At 37.0% G+C, this 22,184-nt stretch overlaps 1 protein-coding gene across 2 annotated transcripts in view; it reads right to left on the reverse strand.

Annotated features, from left to right (window-relative positions):
• Positions 1 to 22,184, reverse strand: part of BABAM2 (BRISC and BRCA1 A complex member 2) — a 178,331-nt gene that overhangs the window by 34,320 nt on the left and 121,827 nt on the right. For both annotated transcript variants that reach the window (XM_059835711.1, XM_059835714.1), the window contains exons 8-10: positions 9,464 to 9,563; positions 7,463 to 7,533; positions 5,848 to 5,930 (exon numbers count right to left, since the gene is read on the reverse strand). In XM_059835711.1, the coding sequence (XP_059691694.1) occupies positions 5,848 to 5,930; positions 7,463 to 7,533; positions 9,464 to 9,563 (254 nt within the window). The remainder of the gene's footprint in view (positions 1 to 5,847; positions 5,931 to 7,462; positions 7,534 to 9,463; positions 9,564 to 22,184) is intronic.

Raw genomic sequence — 22,184 nt, forward strand, 5'->3', positions numbered from 1 at the left:
CAAAATGTGTAGACACAAGACATAGACAGAGAGCAAGAAGAAAAAGCACCACAATCTGTACTCAAGTCCCAACCCTGTCAATGAGTTTTTGTGGCCTAATTACTTTTTTTCAGAAATTGAGTGGATAAAATAGGATTATATCACCTCCCTATCTCAGGCATCTTTTCTGAGAATTTATTAGTTTTCTGTCATATACTTGGGCACATAGTAGTAGTTCTCTAGATATAGCTATTAGATAAGAAAAAGCAACAGTTCACTTTTCTGAAAAGCGCAATTTTATAAGAAGTTACTACAAAACCTTTCAGTCCATTTGTTAAAGTGCTTGTAGTTCCTGGAAGAACATCAATTAATGTCTACAGCAACATACTACAGTTTTAAAAGTATAGCAAATATATGCATTTCTCAGAAATTATAAAGGTAACATCCACAGCAAAGTGACACTTCAAATACTTTGCCAGTCCACCCACGTCAGGCCATCATAAAATAGTTGTAAAACCTAATTCCTATCACAACAGTTGTTTCCTGTTTGCTGCTGTTCATACCAAGTTTTATGAATTGCCTTGTGTCCATTCTCCCTTTTTTAGCAGAATTATAATTACGAACCTAAAACCAGTTTATAGTGAGTGACATTATTACAAAGTGAACACAGAGAAACAGAAAAAGAGGAACAGAAAACCTCTGTTTTCAGGTTCACTTGCACCCATTATGAATACCTAAATATGGAAAATCTCATTCAGCTCACGTGCAAGTAAATACCCAGGATGGAATCAAAGGAACATGATGTTTAATATACTCTTAATGACAAAAATTAAATTACCAGTTTTCAATACAAATTTCAAACTAAATCTAGTTGGCAGTATCCCTTAGGAATAAAGGAAAAAAATATGCAACGGAGAAAAATGATCAGTAAAAGGCTAATTAATTTTCCAAATGCTGCTATTCAGTCCTGGGATTAGCCCCTGACTATGCCTAGTTAAGCGCAGAACTGTGTGCCTGTGACTCAGGCTACTTTTCCATCACACTGCCTGATCCACAGCACTGCAGCATAACTGAAGTCAATGAAAGCTGCAGATCCACACCTCACGACACAGGAAATGTCAGAGAACGTTTTGTTTCGTGGTGATTAAAGCAACTTACAAAGTTTTGAAGAGACCCCCTCTCAGGAGGGTATATCTTGCTGTAGGCAGAACAACATGCACTCAGGAACTTTCAAGACCATATTCAAAGAAATACATGGTACCGACTAAAAGTACTGAGAGGGTCAGAGGAAAAGACTGCCTCATGAGAGACATTACCTGCTTACTGAACAGTCAAAAAATTACCCGCAAGCATAAGATCCAAATGGCTTTTGACTTCAGCCAGCCAGTTTTACATCACTGGGGCTTTGTTAATCTCCAGTTTCTCATTTAAGAACAAAATGACATCCCTATGCAATCTTTGCAGACTTTTTTTATCAGCATTGAACTGATCTCATACTATACTCCTGAAACATTTAGTTATGCTTGACATTTCTGCTGAACTATCTTGCTTTCCTGACCCTACCAGACATCACTCTATTCTCCTATACCTTGCTATTCACTCTGTCATGTTCTCTTTCTCCTTCTCCCTTAGTTTTCACAGAGTCATAAATTCCCATTTTCATTTAAGGAACAATAAGAAGAATAAAATAAAAGCACTATGTAAAAAAGCCAAAATACCTCATTAGATAAAAGCTCACAGAAGTGATCTAATGTAAATATTCCACTCAACACTTGGCCCTTTTTTAAGAAATGACTTGGGCAGACAACAGTTTATTCTTCCATACCTTTTCTTGAAGACACTTCTCTTTCATAATCAGACTAACTCCCCTGAAGAAGTAGAGCCAATACAATCTTAATTTCCTCCAAAGATTTTTTTTCCTGGAATTTTAAGAGTTAATTGAGATGACTGCCAGGCACTGATATTGATGAAGAATAGCAATTTTTGAAGGCTATCTTCTTTTCGGTTTCCAAAAGGTATGTAGCAAGTCTTACATGACAGAAAACTGAAAAAATGTATCTCTAAAACTACCAACCCCACTCAAATGGTTATTCATATTCCGGTAGCACACAGGAGCCATTGAGCATATTCCAACTGCATTAAATACTGCATCAAAACAACAAACCCTAGCTACTTCTCATGTTTACATTTAACAAGATCTACAGGTCCTATATAACAGAAAGGGCTCTATAGCCAAAACTATGAGCAGATAAAGGTTTACTGAAACATTTACAGGGATGTTTACACAAAACAGTCTCATGTTCTGTGTTCCAAATTGCTCGGATAAACAAATTATTTCTTAAACATTTTTATTATCTCAGTGACTGTGGAGTTAGTGTGGTAGGCATGTGATTTTTCAAATAGGAATCTGCAGAAGCAATTTCAAAAAGAACAATAAATACAATCTTAGATGAAAGAAAATACTTTTGCTTTCTCACATAAGCTGTCCTAAACCGAAATAGCAAACACTAAGCAATCAGACACACGTTCATCTAGGAAAAATCTTCCATTTAAGACTTTACCAAACCTCCTTGCTAGCCATTTACTACCACAAAGTCTAACTTGTTTATTTAAACAGCTGCTGGAGGAACAGATGAAGGGGCTGACGAATGCTCATTAGCTCTGTTCTGTTGACTTTCCAGAGGTGGGCAATCTCCTTTAAAGGGCAGGTAACATCTTAAACTACACCAGGGGCCTGAAAAAATAACATTTACGTAAATTCTAAGGATTATTGTTGCTCTACTGAATGATTGAAACAATATCTGAAGCCTAATGAGTTATTTCTGCTTGGAAAGGGAACCGACAGAAGGAATTACTTCTTCAGTGCAGTTTTGTTTATTTACAGTGGGTACGTATACATTCCTCTTTCTCTGAACACTATTGGAATAAACTGCACTTTCTTTGCACAGCAGTGTAAACTTGTCTTCCTAGCTACTAATGCTCTTTCCCAAAATGTCCTATTTTTTTTCCCCTCCTCCCAAGCTTCATCTGACAAACATGGCTACCAAAAATTCTTTGTCTGTGTCTTTATTTTCCAAGCTGCTGTCTGAGGCTGTGGACAGATGTGCTAATCCAGATCCAAAAGAGGTTTATGTGAGCGAACCCCAATTGTTTAGCTCAGGCCACCAATTCAAACCGCTTAAGTTGACTGCATTGGCACAAATTGCTCTGCTGACAAACGTGTGCAGATAGCAATATCCAAACAGGAATGCATCAGAAGCCGGCACTGATGACTTACACCAAAAAACCCTCAATCCAGAAGTAGGTATCCTCCCGAAGCCTAATACTCATACGTATAACCTCCTATAACCCTATAAATGCTCTAGGCCCCTTGCTTGCTTCTCCCTGCTGTTCAAAAACCTCCTTCTTGCTGAGATGCTGCCTATTTCTATCTATTCTCTGACAGAGGTAACCACATAACTGCACAGACAGGTAAGAGGGTGGACAAAAAGCTACTTCAGTTGGCACTCCCATAGCAAGAAAGCTCATTAATTAAACTTTAGCTTTTACATGACCAGCACTTTGGACCTCCTGGGTCACTGATATTACCCCACACAGATCCTGAAATCCCTTACAGTTAACCAGGGTCAGTGGCAGCGAGTATTCCCACCAACTTCACCTAAATCTGAGATCCCATATAAACTTAAGAAACAAATGCTGGCAGCTTCGAACATTCTCCATCCCCCAAAATATTGTTCAGTGAAACTAAACCTTTTTAGTTTAATATCTGTCCTTTTCAAGATGTCTTAAACAAATAACCACTAACACAAGCAAAGTTTCATTTGCTATTGCAACTGGTCCAACTTCTGTCAATCTATCTCCTTTGTGCTGATAACCTAAGAATCTCCTAAGACGAAAATTAGTCTTTGAAAAGCCTATATACAGGTTGCTTTGGAGTCCTATTCTTGTGTCCATACCAATAAGGCTACTTAATTCTTAATTATGCATGGATAATGTAACTTGTGTTTACATTTATATACTGTATAAATACACAGAATGTATGCAGGAACAAGAATATGAAGGAATACCTATCTCCATAAACTAATCATAGCTGATTTATAAACGAGAAAGAAATCAGCAGTATGTTGAATTTCACTTACAAAGCTTCGTATTGAGACTTATTCATAAACAGTATCAATATCAAAAGCACTAAGCCTAATTAATGATTTCCCCTCCATGTGGATGCATGAACTTCTCCGAATGTTTATTTCTTCTGTCATATATTTGAAAGCACTTGATTAATTCTTAAAACTAAACCACTAAAGCAACAGTTCCTTTGACTGCTCTTTGATCTAATATAATAACTTCAGCAGCTAGGTTAATCTAATGATTAAGTTTGCAGTTAGGTAGCTCTCCTGTGTTTTAAGGTAGAGTGGGTAGACTTTGCTCTTCATTCTATAACTACAGCACAAATAAATTTATTTAGCAAGTGAAATTGTTCTGAGGTTATTGGGCTTTGGCAATTCAGAACTACTTTCCCATTTCCCTCCTCTTATCTTTAATTCAGTTTACTCAATAAAACTATTCTGAATAATTTCACTTTACTTCTAATGTGTTTTGCTTCCTAGTTTCCAAACAAGTTTGTAACTTTGAATGCAAATAGTTGCAAAAAACCACCAAAGTTATTTTTGAGATCTCTGAAGGCATCTTTTAAAGGAAATACAACTCATGTTAGGGTTTATATATCTCACAATCTCAATTAAACCTAAAATTTTAACCAAAATTTAGATGCCAGTAGAATTTACTATGGTTCCTTTCATTTGATTTGCCATGGTGCTTGCTGTATACTGACCTATTTATTCTCCTCTGAATACTTCCTCTACATACTATAGTAAATAAATTAAGTAGAACAGTTTTCAACTTACGGCTATCTCTCCCAGACATTCTATTAGACGCTTGCTAAATATTCAACCATAATATACATAGTTATGTCAGTGGTTAAGAGATGAAAGCCTTACATTACTTCACTCAGGAAATGAAGTGCAGGTTTCGATCCTTTCAATTGCAATATCCTTCAATGCATGGAACATAAATGTTTTTGCAGTGGGCTGTTCAACAAGCGGGTGATGCAATGGCTTACACAGCTAAGCCACTGTATGATTTCTAAGGCCACAGGGTTAATACATAAACTATTCAGTTATAATTGTAGCTTTCGTGCCAGTTAAATTGAGCACTCTGAATATTACACAGTTAAAACCTACTCTGTTATTTAACAGAAATTTGAATTTTGATTCCCCTGAAATCTAACTGCTTCAGCATCTATTAAGTTATATTATCCCACAGCAAGAATCAAATCCACAGGCATTTTAACACTGATAAAATTAAGCCAAACATATTGGGGACGAAGAAAGGCAGGAAATCTTCAAGAAGGTTGTACATAAAGAACCATCATCTCACAGAAGACAAATGCCCAGTGACCAATTCTCAGTTGTAGTTGAAGAGTAAGTAAAGATATAAGGAAAAGTTTTCAAAAAATATCAGTTTTCTTTCTTTTTTCCACAACGTAAATCATATTAGTATGATGGAAGTTTTGTAATTTCAGGTTTGAGTTTTCTAGACCTCTTATGGTCATTACTGTCTGGAAATCTTAGGTGATAAAAAGAAAGGGATCAGTGAGACCATTTTTTATCAGTGTGGATCCTCTCCCCTTCTCCAAATACAATCAGGATTTTGTGCTTTCAAAGTGTCATGGTCACAACAAAAATACATTAAGCACTGGATAAAAATAGCTAAAACTTTTAAATTGTTTCCTGTAATTGTATTTTTTCCCTTTTGAACTTGGATCTTCAAGAGGATAGACATTTATGCCTGAGGCAGAGAGTTACTCACTGTGAACAAGGAAGCAAAAATCTTTCCACATCAGCAACAGAGTAAGCTTTGTGAAGCCTTCTGCATCATATTCCACCACACCACTATCAACAAAAAATACAAAAAATTTCATACTATTTTTACCTACGATTCATTCTAAGACTGAGCGATAAACATATGAATTCTGTATTACAGGGACTGTTTTTTTGGTTGGTTTGTTCAGAAACTTCCAGTATTTGCCTTATTTATTAAGTTAAAATTTTCTAGCTAAATGAAAATTAGATTAAACTTTTAATCTTAATAATCTTCTTATTTATGCTGTGGTATTTGGAGTTTCTTACCTGCAGAAAGGCCATGTTCAGTTTATACAAATACACTTTAGAATGAAAGAAGACCGACTGATGCATCTGCAGTATTAAATTGATAAAAACGCTACACACACAAATTCCCTGCATGTTACTCAGATTAAGAGAATTTATTAACTCTGTAGCAGGTGACAAGGTAAAATTGAAAATGCGCAGGCTAAGAATTTGAAAATTCAAAAAAGTATATATAAAAAAAGAAAAGCACAAGAACATACAAAAAAATAAATACAGGAGACTTGTTCAGTTGACAGATTAAAAGTTTCAACCATCAGGAGTTAGTATTTTCTAAAAGTCTCAAGCAGTATCAGGACTCACGAACCACTTTGCAAGTGCAATGAAATCACAGGCACACCTGGGCCATTTCTATACTGTAGTTTTCTCAGAAGAAAAAGAAATATCTTGTTTTCATAAGGATTGAGCTTGCATCTACTCTCTACTCATATGTCCAATTCAAGTCATTGTTATCTATCTATAGTTGTATAAAATTTGGGTGCATGCTAGAAGCCACCTGTCTTCCTACCCTTGCTTGAGAGACCTGAGATTTGAAGGGCTCCCGAATATCCATGTCATTTGGCATCACCATTCGGAAGCAGAAACCCCCTCCTCACAATGAGGCAAAGCACTGCTGGTCAGGCAGTCGCTGTCGCATCAGCTCCTGGACTCTCGCTCAAGTAAGGATTTAGATGGGAAACCAAAGTGCCTACCCTCCACAGCACCGAGGTACACCTGATTACTTGATTTGTGAAGCTAATGTGTCATCATGCCAGGTCATGGACCTTTGAACTACAGGAATTCAACACGACCTGACAACCCTTTCTCTTGAGAGACAAGATACTGCTTGGTGGTGGGAGCAGCTGATCTTCCAGTCCTGTCTTTATGTCGAGCAGTGGTTTCTGGCTCCTGCAAGGCTTGGAACCGTACCCACTTCCCCGTCCTCCCACCTCAGTCACTGCCTCTTACTGTAAGACCCCTCCAGTCATTTATTCAGAAATGAGCACATTTTTTTTGCACAAGGAGAAAATCCCTACTGTCCTTTTCCCATCATCAGCCATTTTCCAGTAAAATCAGATCAGCAACTGGCACAGAAGTGAAGTAACGCTGAACTTCATTCCAGTACTGCTACAGAGAGACAACCTATACACATCGTTCTGTGAAAAATGACCAGATTTCACCTTATCCAGTGGACAGCAGTCACACAACCAAAGACCATGTGCAGAAAACAACACTTTCCCCCCATGCTACAGAAAATAAGGCATCAAAAGAAAACTTACGTTCCAAAGTGACTCAGGAAAGCTGCGATATACTCTCTTCTCTTATGGTATCCCTGAATAACATATTGTACCTTAAAAAAGAAAGAAAGAAACAAATCCAAAGCTATAAAAAGATAAAAAAAGCCAATGCTCCCAATTTGTCATATATTCCTTGTTAAGGAAGATTTATGTTTGACATGGTAGTAGTTCTGAATTCTACATTTAGCTTGCATGATTTCCCTAAAGAATCCTAAAATGCCTTTAAAACAAACAGTGGATCTTGCACACAGAAAATCTTGTAAAGAAATCTCTTCACTCACTTCTAGGTGAAACTTAGTCTTTCAAAATATATTGAAGCGCTGTTTAACTATGCAAGATAAAGAGTGAAGAAAAGAAATGCGCGACCTTGCCTCGCTGAAGTTTGAGCAGGAAGCCATGATAGGCAAATCATAATTACCTGAACTGACAGTTGGTTAAGTGTCAAAATAACATTCTGGTTATAAAAGAAAAAAAAAAATATTTCACAACTGATCTTGGGTGTTTTCTGAAGACTGCACCTCCAACAAAATCTTCTTAACACTAAGCTCTCTCAGTGGTTTCAGACTGACTCAGGGAGCCACCTACTCAACTGCGAGCATCAATTTCTGAGGCATTCTGGGTTTTGAAAGACTTCCATCTTGGCACAGATAAAATCCAACAACGCTAAACTTGGAAGACTTAAGGCAAAATTCTCCTCTCACCATGTATGTTTTCTTATTGATTTGAATGGGATTACTTAGCAGAAGTGTGTGAACAGGGTTTGACCCATAACAGAAACAATGCAAGTGGTGTCAGGCTGCAAGAGCATCTCGTTTACAACTGGTTACTTCAAGCACTTATGGTATGGTTCCATATGTGATTCCCTGTGTAAATCCCCTTGCCTTCCAGAATGAAAACTAACATTTTAAAAGCCTTTTTTCCCCACCAAACATGAAAAGAACAGGAAGAATACTTTTCTTGGCTATGGTAATACTAGGATTCCTTGGCTGACAAATGCTTTCCTAAATTTTTTGAAAAAGCCTTGATACAATCATTGCTGAGAGCTATCTTGAACGCCTTAAAGTTAAATTCTATTTATAAATTGAGACTTATTTCATTTTATAAAAAACTACAATTATTTTGAAGGCTTTTTGTGGGATCTGAAATGTTATTTTGGGAAAAGGAAAACATATGATAAGTTTGCTTAAGGGACTTTGTTTAAGAAAGGATAAAAACAGTCCTCTGTACTTGCAGATTTTAAAAACAGAAAGTAATTTTAACAGAAAACCACAACAAAAATAACTCTAAAGATAGATTTCAGTATAATTATGGAAACACATTTTGAAGAACTTTTTCTAAAAGAGAAAATTATTTTCCTCATTTGGACAATGAAGGTAAAAATAATATACAAATAGGAGGTCTGTAATAGGCAGATTCCTAGATGTTGGCCCCTAAGCTTTCTTTTGAAAATTACACTTCAATAATGGAGAAGCTTTCAAAACACTATACTCGCTCTTTTTTGTTTAAACACCAAGCTAACTGGAACACAACCTTTTCAATAACCTTAAGTAGCTATTGCTGTATAAACATCCAAGTATTCAGTTCATTTGGATGAAACATCTGAGAAAAATAATTACTGAAAGTACTCAAAACCTACAATGATGACTATGGTATGAGAACTTAGGTATCTTCCAACTGGAAAAATAATACACAAACTACACATTTGTGTTTACTATTGTTACATGTCACAATAAGAAAAATCCACTCCAGGATCTGATCCCAAACATGCTTGCTTACCTAAAAAAGTCATTATATTCAATGCCCTGCTTAGGTGCTCAACTCTTATCAAGACGGTATTCATATCCATTCACCTTAAGTATGCCCTGCTTGGATTACGTGGCAGAAGAAAAACTATGTCTATGGAAATGCTATAGTGTGTTACTACAGTACAGTACAGCACAGCACATAAGGGAAAGGAAAATTGAGTTCTCTTTACTAACTTACCTTATTTGTTAGAAGCTGGCATACTTGGGGTACGTAGTCAATGAGACAACCTCCACCAGGAAAGGCTGGGATGTGAAGGGCAGATGATCCTCCAAGCGCACTAGAAATAGAAGTTAATTTAACAGTACATTACACGTATAGTCCCTGGGATTTCAAAGTGATTTCTACACTGTCCTTTTTCCCTATGTTTAAAGTCAAAGGGCCATGATTGAGGAAGTGTTTTTGATGCTGTGGCAATATAAAAAGTATTGAGTGGTATCATCTATAAAAACAGGTTATACCCCAATCCACTGTAATTAAACAACTTTAATCCAGAGTATCACTAATGCAAAGCATTCTGTCAGGAAATAGCTTTTTCACTGTAAGCAGTTCTGTTTCTTAGCCCTCATCAATAAGATGCAGAGCACTGTAGTTAAGATATTTTGTTATAGCTGGAGGAAAGGACTTTGAGTCTTGAATTACTCAAAATGCCACCTTCAGTCAAACCAGCTAAGAATAATAAAAATAATTTGGACTGAGGCGTAATAGATGGCCAGATGCACGTCAGCTATGCTATTTACTCCAGTTTTGCGCCCCCCAACACAACACATATGTTAACCTACTAGATCAAGGGGGCAGTGGGCCAGAAATATTGTTAGGTACATGATGTAACGGGGGATGCTGAAAGAAATGGGTTTGTTCAGTCTTAAGAGAAGGTTGGGGAGAGGGGAATATTAAAGAGGGTAGTTGAAGGCATGTTGTTATTGAAGGCATATTGATGCCTTCAATTATCTAATGGAAAAATATAGAGAACATGGAGCCAGAGTCTTTTTGGAAGTGCATAGTGACAGAAAGAAAGGCAACACAGACATGTTGCAACAAAGGAAGTTCTGGTTAGCTGTTAGGTAAAACGTTTTCACAATGAGAGTAATCAAATACTGGATGACAGGCCCAGAGGGGCTGGGGAATCTCCGTCCTTGGAGGTGCTCAAAGCTCAGCTGAACAACCGCCATGAACAACCTGATCTAAGCTGGCCGTTCTCCGAGGAGGGGCTTGGCCAGATAACCTCCAGCAGTTCCCTCCAGTCTACATTGTTTTATGATTATATTCCCTGATTCTATGATTTTGTTCATCTCCAGAAGGAAATAATAGGAACAAAGATATTAACTCTGTCCATGCACAGACTGGAAATCTGAATGGTAGGAATCCACAGAATTAATATAACTTCAGAGATGTATTTAGGCACCTTAATCAATTGCTTTTATCACAGGATGGAAGACTGAAGCATGCCTGCTATTGCCAAGGATAACATCTTCTTTGGTGTGGAAGGATCTAGCACTTTTTGTTTAAATTACGTTGCAGGAGACAACAACCAGCTAAAGTCCATGCTACTTTCTTTTAGCAGTACTGACCTGAATCTTTCTTATAGTCTTTTACGAATCAAAAGGGATATGAATTTGCATTACACACTGTGGCTTACATCATTCACTAAACATCCAGAACCTTGTTAGGTACAATTAAAAAGCTTCAAGAGCTAAATTACTTTGTGGCCTCTTGTTCACATGCTGTTTCCATGAAAGATTAAACTGGCTGGAAAGAAGGTTCTTCTCTGCAAAATAAGGCTCTTATTCTCTAACGAGACCTGCCCTTGTATTTTCCTGAGTTCTTGATAAGATATCACTTTGGCAGGTATAAAGGTCTATAATCGTACATCCCTTTGAAGGAATAGAGCCTACATAAATCAAAAAACCCCAAACTCATAATGAGTTATATGGAAATCTGCTACTCAGGGAAAACAGTCTGGGTTCAGCAGACTGTTCACCACATGGAACAGTTCTGCAGGTCTGGATTTTGCATATGCAACAATGAAAAAAAAAAAAGCCTTGAGTACACCACAGCTAAATAAAAAAACCAAACAAACTTTTCCAGCAGAAGTAAGACTTGAATAGGATTTTTTTTTTTTTTTTTTTAAATATTCAGTTTCCTTGCTGCTACCCCTTTACTAAAATTACTCACACGGGATTATAATTTTGCTACTTGTGGATGTTGGAAACAGTGAAGCATGACTATGAGTTTATTACTAAGTTGGAACATTTCTGAAACAGTAGTTTGCTCTTAGGAAATTGAAAGTATACTGGGTCCATCAGTCTTTGATGTTGGAGAATGAAAGACCTGTCCCTCCTGGTATGTTACAAGTGGGTTGTGAACCTTACTTTAAGACCCTGGCTTTCAGTTTATTAAAGTCCTTAAATGCTTAGGTTTATAAATATAACCATAAAAGCCTCAAATCTCATACACAGAGCAAATGCTACTGTTCGTTTTGCATCCCGCCTTGCCTTATTTGCAACCAAGTTCAAGATCCCCCTCAGCATGGAGATACCTACTGGAGATGCTCAGATGACTACAACAACCTCCCTCCATTACAATAGCAGGCATGAAATTAGGAGTAATCTCTCACAGATTTCACATGCAAAAAAGCTTCCACTCCTCTATCATCAGCTTCTAACACATCTTCCAGACTGAAATACTATGATTTGTGAAAAAGGGCTTCCCATTTTACCTGTATCTATCTTTTGAAAGTAGTCAATCCATAAAAACTTGTTGACATAAATGGGAATTCAACCTTTCTCAAATGAAAAACAAACAGCTACAAGGTGTGGTTTCTGAGAAAGAGGTCCCTCCACAGAAAGAAGGCTGGAATTTCTAGTATAATTATCCTCTGAAAACAGAATAAAGCTGTACAATATGTAATTTATGTTCTGTAGAAATAATTATGGGTAGGGAAAATTAAGAGTGGACAGGCATCTTTGTTCCCTCTATTGGGTCAGAGAATTTGCTTATTAAATATTTTAATAAAATACTGCATTTGCACAGGACCTTGCCTCTGACCATCTCAAAACTTTCTATAAACATACAACAGTTAAGGTTCATTTGCCTTATGAAACTGATATTTATCTTTTATTTTTAAACACATAAGGAAGCTATTGCTCAGAGTTTGATTTTACTATGCTGTACTATGTCTCTGTCGTGCCAAAGGAACATATTTGCAGTACCTCATGAGACAGGGCAAGAAGCAATAATAATTCCTTTGACCCTATAATAAATCTGCAGCTGAAGAAAGAAGTGACTTACTCAATGTCAAATAAGAAGGACCTGTAAAAGGTGCCAGCAAATATGTAAAATGGAGAAAATTAGGCAAGGGAATTTCAGCATGCAGCTCAGTATCTAATGCTGCTTTCTGATGTCCCTCAAAGCCCAATCAAAAGAAAATGTGTAAGACAAAAAATGGCATAAGAAGCCTTTTATAGTCAAGGACATTCTATTTGCCAAGAGATTTCACCAGCACAAGCTAAAGATTCCTGCACATCAGACCTGCTTTACAGATAGCTGAGCCTCTTGGAGCATAGATCTTAATATACCTGCTTTGTGATTAAGCTTTCCTTCTTGGTATCACTGTTATACACCCCTCACAAATAAAATACATTTTTATACCCAGGAATAAAAACAACTATAACATCACACTATAAGGTTTGGTGACATTCATTTTATCAAGGCGACCAAAAAAACCAAACAAAAAACCATCAAGAGATATGACGAGGAAGTTACTTTGTTTTTAAACAAACTAATTAATATTGCTCCCCTACAGCTGCCAGAGTAAGTCTAGTTTCAGCACAAGCAATTGAATTGTGTTTGATTTTTACACCATTTTTTTCCAGTAACCTGCTACTTTTTAAAGGCTAAGATTCTAACAGATTCTGATAGTGACTTTCTATAATTATCAAAATTCATGAAGCAACAGTCTTAGTGGATGCAACTTCATTAGGACTGGTACCGGATGAAGATAAATACATGGCAGATCTACCTATCTATGAGATAAGGTTGCATGAACACGTTGGAACACTGAGACAAAGATCTGTTCGCCTCAGCATTTTATTCACTTGCTGTTACTCTAAACCTACTCAGCTCTGCAAACCAACTTCATACTCCTCATTTTAAGATGGACCAGAGACTCTTTTGCAGCAGGTTCATGCCTTCCTGGGTTTCCAGAGTGTTGGATACAATGCGGTTCTGATCCATGGTCTGTGAATTAAACTAGATGTTGTGAGGAACTCACTACTGAATTCAATAAGAGCAGCGGTCAGCCTGCATTAATAGCAGTTTTGTTCTGCAACACACTGAAATACAAGTGCAGAGAGCGTAGCTGGAGTATGTTTACATTCTGCTGTTGACTGGTGCATTCCAAGTGACTTGCTCTGTCTGTCTCTCAATGGATCTATTTATTCTGGCCCGCATACAAAATGCAGAACTCTTTCCCATTTCTTGATAGCTTATTACATTAAAATGTCTTTCTCAATAAATGAACCTTTAAAAAAAAAGGCATAGCATTAATTCACAGGTCTACAGAAGCGACTGTTTTTGTTCTTGAGTATTTATGTGTAAAGAACCAGTTATCTCCCCTTCTTTAAAAACATCACTTCACTAGAGAAGAGGGGTACTTCCAAGTCCCAAGCTCAGAATAGTGGGTTGTTAGGCAAGGCAGACTTAAAGGCATGAAGGAAGATGCTCTTACTCCCATCCCTACCCTACCCCCTTCCTTACAACTCTCCCCATGCTTTCTTGGGCATGTGTAGTTCCCCTAAACTCCTTTCAGTCACCCCACCTCTTCCCTGCAATCCATTTTGCTTCCTCCTTTCTCCGAGCAGAAGAATGCAGGTTTCTCTACATTGCTGGGAAACTTTTGAGCTGAGTCTGAAAAATAAGGATTATTTCAGACTACCCCCTATATCTTGCAGGGTCCCACAAAAATAAAAATATCACAGTTTATAAAGTTATGTGCTAACACAGGTTACAGTACTACAGTTAAGCACCTGTATACACATAATACTGTCTATATATTCTGCCTTTACCTGTTACCATTCCCCATCTCCCAAAATTGCATAAGCTTTTATTTGAAAAAAAGTATCACAAAGAAAAGAACATCTACGGAAAAGTTTCATGCTTTTAAAAGGAGGTACCTTCCACAATGGCAGTTTTTTTTGCTCCAAGAGAGGAAGGAGTAAAAAACATGTATTTGGGAAGGAGGTCCAGCACTGTAAGGAGAATCATACATATCCCTGAATACAGTGTGAACGTAGCATTAAAGAGCTTTATACCAAAGGAAAGTGGTACATAATACTGATTGCACTCAACAATGTTCATAATCCAATGTATTCTTTATGCAAAACCAACATAAAATAGGGAAATGACAATTTCAATGATCATGAGCGATACAGTTGAAGATTTGCCTAGTTTTGAAAACGTAAATAAATAAAAAAACCCTTGCCTCTGCATGAAAAGACTTTTTATACTGGTTTAAAATAACTAAGAGCTTTTCTCTCAGCGTGGCCAATGTTAAAACATGTTCAAATCTATGTACTAGTGATGGAAAGTAGACTTTAGACTCTATAGACTATAGCCCTTGCTTTTACCAGGATACACCCTTCTTAACTCTCTGTAAGTTTTCACCTGCCTTGTTTTGAAACTGAAGCACGTTGCAGACCTACACAAGCATTTAAAGGGTTTATTACTCATGATGGCTATAAGCAAGAGTAGCCTGAAGCATGTGGAAAGAAATTCCCTTCTTTTTGCTCCTTTTTCCTGTTTGGAGACTCATGTTATGGGCTTTGATCTCCTTCCCCATTCTCTTTCTCCTTTGTTGCTAAAGTAAATAGTTCACTTTTTTTTTCTTTTGCAGTTTCATCACTTTAGTACATTACACCATTTGGCACAGGAGACACGAGGAACCACATCAAATAAAAGCACGTGACCACAAAAGCTGCCTTACCAACCATGATCCCAGATTTGCTGTCAGTTTACTATTTTTCAGACTTGCTCGACCATAACCAAATCCTCCCTATCACATGAACAACGTGGTGCTTGGCAGAAGCCTTGGGATAGTGCTTCGATCAGCAATACAGAGCTTAACAGTAAAATAAAAGAACATTACTCTTGTTACTGAAAAATCGGTCAGTCTAGGTTTGTGACAGTGTTTTCTCCCCTTTCTAGTAATACTCCATTTAAAGCAAATGTAATTAAAATATTGCTTGTCCACTCAAATCTATTACAAGGTGGAGTGTGTCCAAAAAAAAATTTCCATTCTATTTTTAAATAAACAAATCTTAATTGTAATTATTTCTACTTCAACATTGGTAAAACAGAAATATATGTTTTCAGCCACCAGATATAATCTGAGGTATCTACACTGTTGAGTGTACAGAAAAAAAATACAATCACAAACAGACCTGGAGGGAAAACTATGCCAAATCTACTTATTTGGAGAAAGAATCCCAGTCAAACTCAGACTAAACATCTGACCATTAAAGCTGAAAGAATAATACCATATTTTTTCCCTTGACCTACTAGAGGTTTAGGGTAAATACCTCTGAGCTCCTCCTGACTAGTGACTGGAAAAAAAAAAATTAATCCCCATAAAAAGCAAATACTAAAATGTAGAGACTGTGCAGAAAACTGCAGGTCAGACTTGCTGAGCTTTACTTGTAGCTCTTCTGCTGACTTCGTATGTACTAGGAAGTTAGTGCAACCAGTCTGCTGCTCTGCCCACCTAACAGTGTCCAGATGCTTATACTGAAGTACACTGAAGTTTAATAACATTCATAGAATAGTACACAAACTGTGGGATGAAGTCATCCATAAGCGCTAATGTTTTGCTTTGTTTGATGGTTGGACTTGATGATCTTACAGGTCTTTTCCAAACGTAGTGATTCTGTGATTCTGTGGTTATTCCAATTTCTGTGTTCTGCTGCAGGCAAAATTGTCAGAAAAAAAGCCGTTTTCTAGAATGTATTTCCCATTTTAGACAAAGTGGCTATACCAAGGAAAGATTTACATTAACTGTACAGATTCTGGGTTCTAGCAGACTTTAACCTAACAGACTTACACACACACACTAGCTTGGGTGATCCAATATTGAAAGATGTATGGGGATAGGAGCTCTGTCCCCAGGATTCTACTCCTCCTCGAGGAAAAAAAAACCCAAGAAGCATGAGATGAATAGCTAGCTAACCCTATAATTAAATTAGAATACGTTTCTTTTCTTCCCTTCCCTGGCCAGACTCAAGAGCTGGAAGGAGAGAGAACAGATACTCTTGCAGTATAAAGCTTTTCTTACTGTTTCTTGATAGTATAAAAGTCTGAAAACGTTAGTATTTCCTCAATGTCAGATAAATCAGGACTGAAGGGATTTTTCCTTTGCTTAATGGGTCTTTATATGCAGAAAGGTTCTGCATAAAGAGGACAAAGTTTTCCACTGACGTGTTGAATGAGTGAAAACCTGGGCAGCCAGCGATGGAAAAGGGAGTTCTCCACTGTCCTCAGGCCTCACGTTCCCTAAAGAAACAAACCCATGTGAGGATAACATTTATTACGCAGCTGATCGGACACTTCATGTTACACAGCTGTAGCATGCAGTATACAAGCACTCTGCCTACAGCAGTCATCACACTGCTTTCTTCTCTGGGTAAGGGGACCCACTTCTATAAACTAATCCGAAGCTTACGACAGACACCCTGGGCAGGCAGGCAGCCCAGCAGAGTCAACTGCCCTCTGGGAACTCCATCATACCTCAAAGCACAAGCTTCAGGACAGCTTCAAGCGAGTGCAACACAAATTATCAGCAAGGCTTCAACATATGCCGTGTTTTAAAATACAGGTTAACTTAACCAGTGTCAACAATACCACTCCATAACAGAATCACAGAATCACAGAATCACTAAGGTTGGAAAAGACCTGTAAGATCATCAAGTCCAACCTAAAAAAAAAACAAACCAAAAAAACAAAAAAAACCCCAAAACACACACACACACAAAAAAAACCCAAAACAACTCACCCAACACCACACAGCACCATGCCCATCAAGCCACAACACTGCACAGTGCACAAATTTTGATCACTTATTCATTCTGACAATATAAAATCAAAGTCAAAAGTATAAAAGCAATATATTTCAAACTGATTCAAAGTATTAAAAAACCCATCATGCTTAATAGATAGAATTATTTTTCATAATACAGTACGAACAGGTTCAAAAAGAGAATATGAAAAATTCCACAGGCTCTGAAGAGTGTGACTCTCTTATAAGGCTCAAAAATTCTAACAAAGGTTGCTTTTGTGTTGCAACTTAGTATGTTTAAGCCCTCCTTAATTTTTCAACAAAAAAGATCCCAACAGCAAGGTGTACTACGAATTTAACATGCTCAGTCATTCAAGGCAGTTTGGTTTTGGAAAGGTTGCAAATAATAATGAGAAATCCATAACAAATGACATAGCTAAATTTAAAGACACTTTTTATGATCTCAAAAAAGTAGATTCTCCCCCCCCAATGTATTAGTTAGTAATATTAGTTCTCCATCAGCACAGTATTATTGAAGGAAAATAGTTATAAGACGACCTGAACATGTTGCTAGGTGTCTCACAGTTTAAAGAGGAGGGCATGGTTCCTGTCCTGAAGAACTTGTACGTTCCAGTATTTCACACTCCACAACACAACACAGTGAGGAACTGAAAAGCAGGAATTGAACGACAAGGGAGGAAAAGCACGGATTGCGCAGCAAGGAGACTTAAGACTTAAACACTTACCATGGAGAAATATATATTTCCAAAGCATTTTGCTTATTTTTTAAAGGAATCTTGGCAGCAAATTAAGAGAAATCTGAATGAGAAGTGAAAAAAAGTCAAAGAAGAGTTTCACAGAGAATTAAATGCAATGAGGAAATAGCCAAAAAAACCCCAACAAAGGACCAGAAAAAGTTGTAGGAAAGAAACCCAGAACAGCAGCAAACATCACTGAACAAAAAAAAGTACAGATAAGATAAGAAACATGGGCAGATAAGAAAAAAAAAGAGAACACTATGCAGTCCTATTTTGTTTTTACTTCCAAAGAAGTTAAAAAAGCAGTACGTGAAGATTAAAGAAATGATTCGAGATGCCAGGAGAAAGACTATGTAGCCTAACGTACTGCAATTGTCTTCTGTACGGATCTCATGAAGAAGAGCAAGCTTGAAAGAGGCTGGAGACTTGTCATAACTAAGGCAGAACAAGATTTTGGCTGAAGAAAGGTTGAACTGTAACCTCATTACAACACTTTTTCATCCTGTACTGATTTGAGATGCCAATGCACAACCAGGAACTTGTTTAAAATGATGCACTATTCCCATTTCTCCTTCAAATGGACTGTGAAGAAGGAAAAGTTGAGTCTGTTACCTGAAATTTTACTTTTCAGTTTCCTGTTTTTCAGAAATGTACTTTTAATGGCATTACCTGTGTTGCAGATATATTTATAAGCACCTTAACTGTGAATATATTGAGGGTCTTCTAAGTAGGAAGTAAAAAAAATACTGGACATTGGCTCTTTTGCTTCAAGGGAAAAATGTATTGACTTGAAGTGCTGTCTCAAAGGAACTAAAAATGGCTTACACGTAGCATGAAGATAGGAGCTGGGAATTATAAACTTTTGCATAATCAAGAAAAAGAAAACTAGACCACTGGTACACTGTGAGCAGTATTCTCCTCTGAAACAGTAGGACTCAATAAATTAATGAAAGGATTGAGGATTTATTTATGGTGATGATCACTGAAAATTCCTTTGCACTGAAGCGTGGGAGCTGTTACACATTGTTTAAAATACTCTTTAATAATCTACTCTGCTTTAGTGATGGAGATCTCCCAAACAATCCCACTGAACAGAATATTTATCACAAATCCATGTGAATCTTCTCTTATTATCTGTCCATAAAGTGGATAACATAAATTAATAACTGTTCTAAGATGGTATCAGTTATATTTACAAACATATGCCCTATACACTTATAATTTCTTATCAATATTCTGGCAATAACATCCTGCTTACTATATTGTGACTGGTCACATGGCAGGTAATTTTCTAGTACTTGTACTAAGTCCAGCTAACCAGCAGTATCTTTATCATGAAGCAGAAAAATGAGTCTCAAAAAACTGTACGAATCCATTTCCTTCCTTGCCTTCTGTTCTTACCTTTTTCTGAAGGACAACAGTCATTTCCTATAACTTGGAGCCTTTTACATTTTATGATTGCAGTTGCTTATATTGCTCCTTATTTTATTTATGTTCCCTAATCTACTAATCAAATTACAGTAATTATGTCTTATTGTTAATCTTTTCCTGATATTGCTTAATGCCTAACACTTCCAGTGACACAGTCATTTTGTAAGCACACTATTTTTTGCCTCTGTGCTAAAATAGTGCTGTATTGTAGACTTCTCCCACATAATGAAATTTTTTCCGTTCTCCTCGGGCCAGACAGCAATCTTCATTTGTGGATCTCTTCTATCTGTAGAAACCTTTCGTGTAAGAAACATCCTGTCCCCTGCATCACCAACATCACATTTGATTAGCTTACATGAAGAACAAGAAATGCAAAGTACTGAAAGGATAAGAAATCTTGCAGAAAAATTTCAGAAATGAAATGAGAGCAACATGCTGGAAAACTTCTGGATATGAAGTTGAGCATTTGGGTCATCGATAAGAATGCCTGAGGGAAGCAGAAAGTTAGAGGAGAAAAACGTTTTTCTTTCATACATCTGGCTTCTGACATTGACTTCCATGTGTACGCAGCATGATTAAGGGGCATTCTTGCTCAGATCTTGAAACTGGCTTTATCTCATGTTCACAAACGATGTGGAATGCTACAAGTCTGGTCTGGTGCTCCCGTTAAAGCTCCAAGAGGCCTAGTGAGCTCAGGTTTTATGTAAGCCAAATATGTTCACATGTGGACGCAAGGCAAGCGAACATAAGTTTTTCATGTAAACACAGCCACTGTGGTTTGACAAGCTAATAAGAACCATGTTAAACCCTTACTCGTTTAACGAGAGGCTATGAATCTGCTGGGATGGTTTTTACAGCCCCTTTCAGAATCTTTACCACAGGCATTTGGGTAAGTGTGTTTTGTTCCTAGGAACATAAATAATTCAATATTCATCCTAATATATTCTCTTCAAAATAGAGGGAAGCAGAGCTATGCATCACATTGCACAAAGGCAGCCTTTGGTAGGTGGGAAGACTGGGAATAATTCTCAGAAGAAAACGCTGGTGCTTTGAAACCCTGGTTTACATCAGAGGTAACAAAGGTTCCTTCTGTAACAAGGCAGACACAGGTCTACTTTTAAAACAAAAAAGGGAAGGCAGAAAATAAAACCACAGGTCTTCATTGTGTTAAAATCAAAGCAGGGACCCCATACATGCACAAGAAACTGGGAATTTCATAATTTGCAACTTAGAGCAGTGCTTAGCTGGTCAAAAGGTGAATACAGGCGTTCCCAGGATTTCATTTTTACTGATGCTTGGATTTTGTTCATGGAGCAGTTTCATTACGACACACGCTACGAGACAAAGATTGGAGCGAAAATCCTTTTCACAAAGATTCCCTTTTTTGCCAAAACAGGTTATGAATGCACATACAGACATCAGTCAGGCCTGAGTCAAATGTACACACTTGCATCCCGTAAGCTTCCTTTAATGCAGGCCATCTTTCCCTTAGAAACTGCAAATACTTACGTGGTCACTGAAGGACAAAAATCCCAACGTTCAGTTAGTACACCTTATCACCTTTTAAGGGTTTGACTAATGTTACTTAATGTTTAAGGGCTTGAGTGCATTTGCAAGTTGAGGGCTTAGATAATGGGGTGGCCTAAACGGTATCTGCAAGTAGATGTATTTACAAATAAATATCGGATGCTTTGATAAACTAGCCTTTTTAGTTGGAGAATGACATTTTCAGAAAGCTTGTCAGCTTTTAAATAATTTACATTCTGTCTTTTGATAAGACTGAAGATATTAGGATTCTACATCTAAAATAGCTTCCTAAATTAAGTCTTTATTTTTTGGAAATTACATTAAGGCTCTTGAGCCCTATAGATATGTAAAAAAAAAAAAAAAAAGAAAGAAAATGTTACACTGTCTCAAGCACTAATCAGAGAAGTTTTCAATAAGAATAATGAAGGAATGGATTAAAATACAAAATAGCATGAACCTTGTTTTCCTGCTCTCTCACTCTTAAAATATTAGAAAGCAGTATCTCTCTTTTGTTTTCTTTCCCAACTAGTTCTTTCTTCTATCCCATCAAAAATCAAAAGCACCAACTGATTTTTGTATCTGGTAATAAATGCATCAGCTATGCCAGTGTAAAACCAATACTGCTAGGAATACACTCTAAAAGGATAACTAAAAAAGGTAAAATAAGTAATTGAATGGTGGACATTCTATGAACTAAAACTAAAATTCACAAGAAGTGAGAACTACTTCAAAGAAACCTTTCTGTCAATGGTGGCTTTTTTCCAAGTCAAAGATCTACCACTGGTCAATAGAGATTTATTTTCCAAGATAATTGTGTAACAAATGCCACTACATTCACGCTTTGTTTGCTCGAACCTTCTGACACATAACTGTTAATATTATTATTTGTTATATTGAGACTTCTAGATTATAGGCTGATAATCACTCAATCTGATGAAGACTACAATGTCTTGCCAGTATTTGTAAGCGGTCTTTAAAGATCATCCAAAAAGGAGTAAGTTTTTCTCCTCTTTTTTTTTTTTTTTAAACTTTCATATTGTATGCAATGATCTCCTAAAAATATCAGCTTTTAATTGACTTGACATTTAAAGGAACTCTAACAGAACTCTTCCTTCACTCAAATCACTTCAATGATTTA

Source organism: Gavia stellata, chromosome 2 (assembly GCF_030936135.1).
Source record: "Gavia stellata isolate bGavSte3 chromosome 2, bGavSte3.hap2, whole genome shotgun sequence".
In the NCBI taxonomy this organism is placed as follows: domain Eukaryota; kingdom Metazoa; phylum Chordata; class Aves; order Gaviiformes; family Gaviidae; genus Gavia; species Gavia stellata.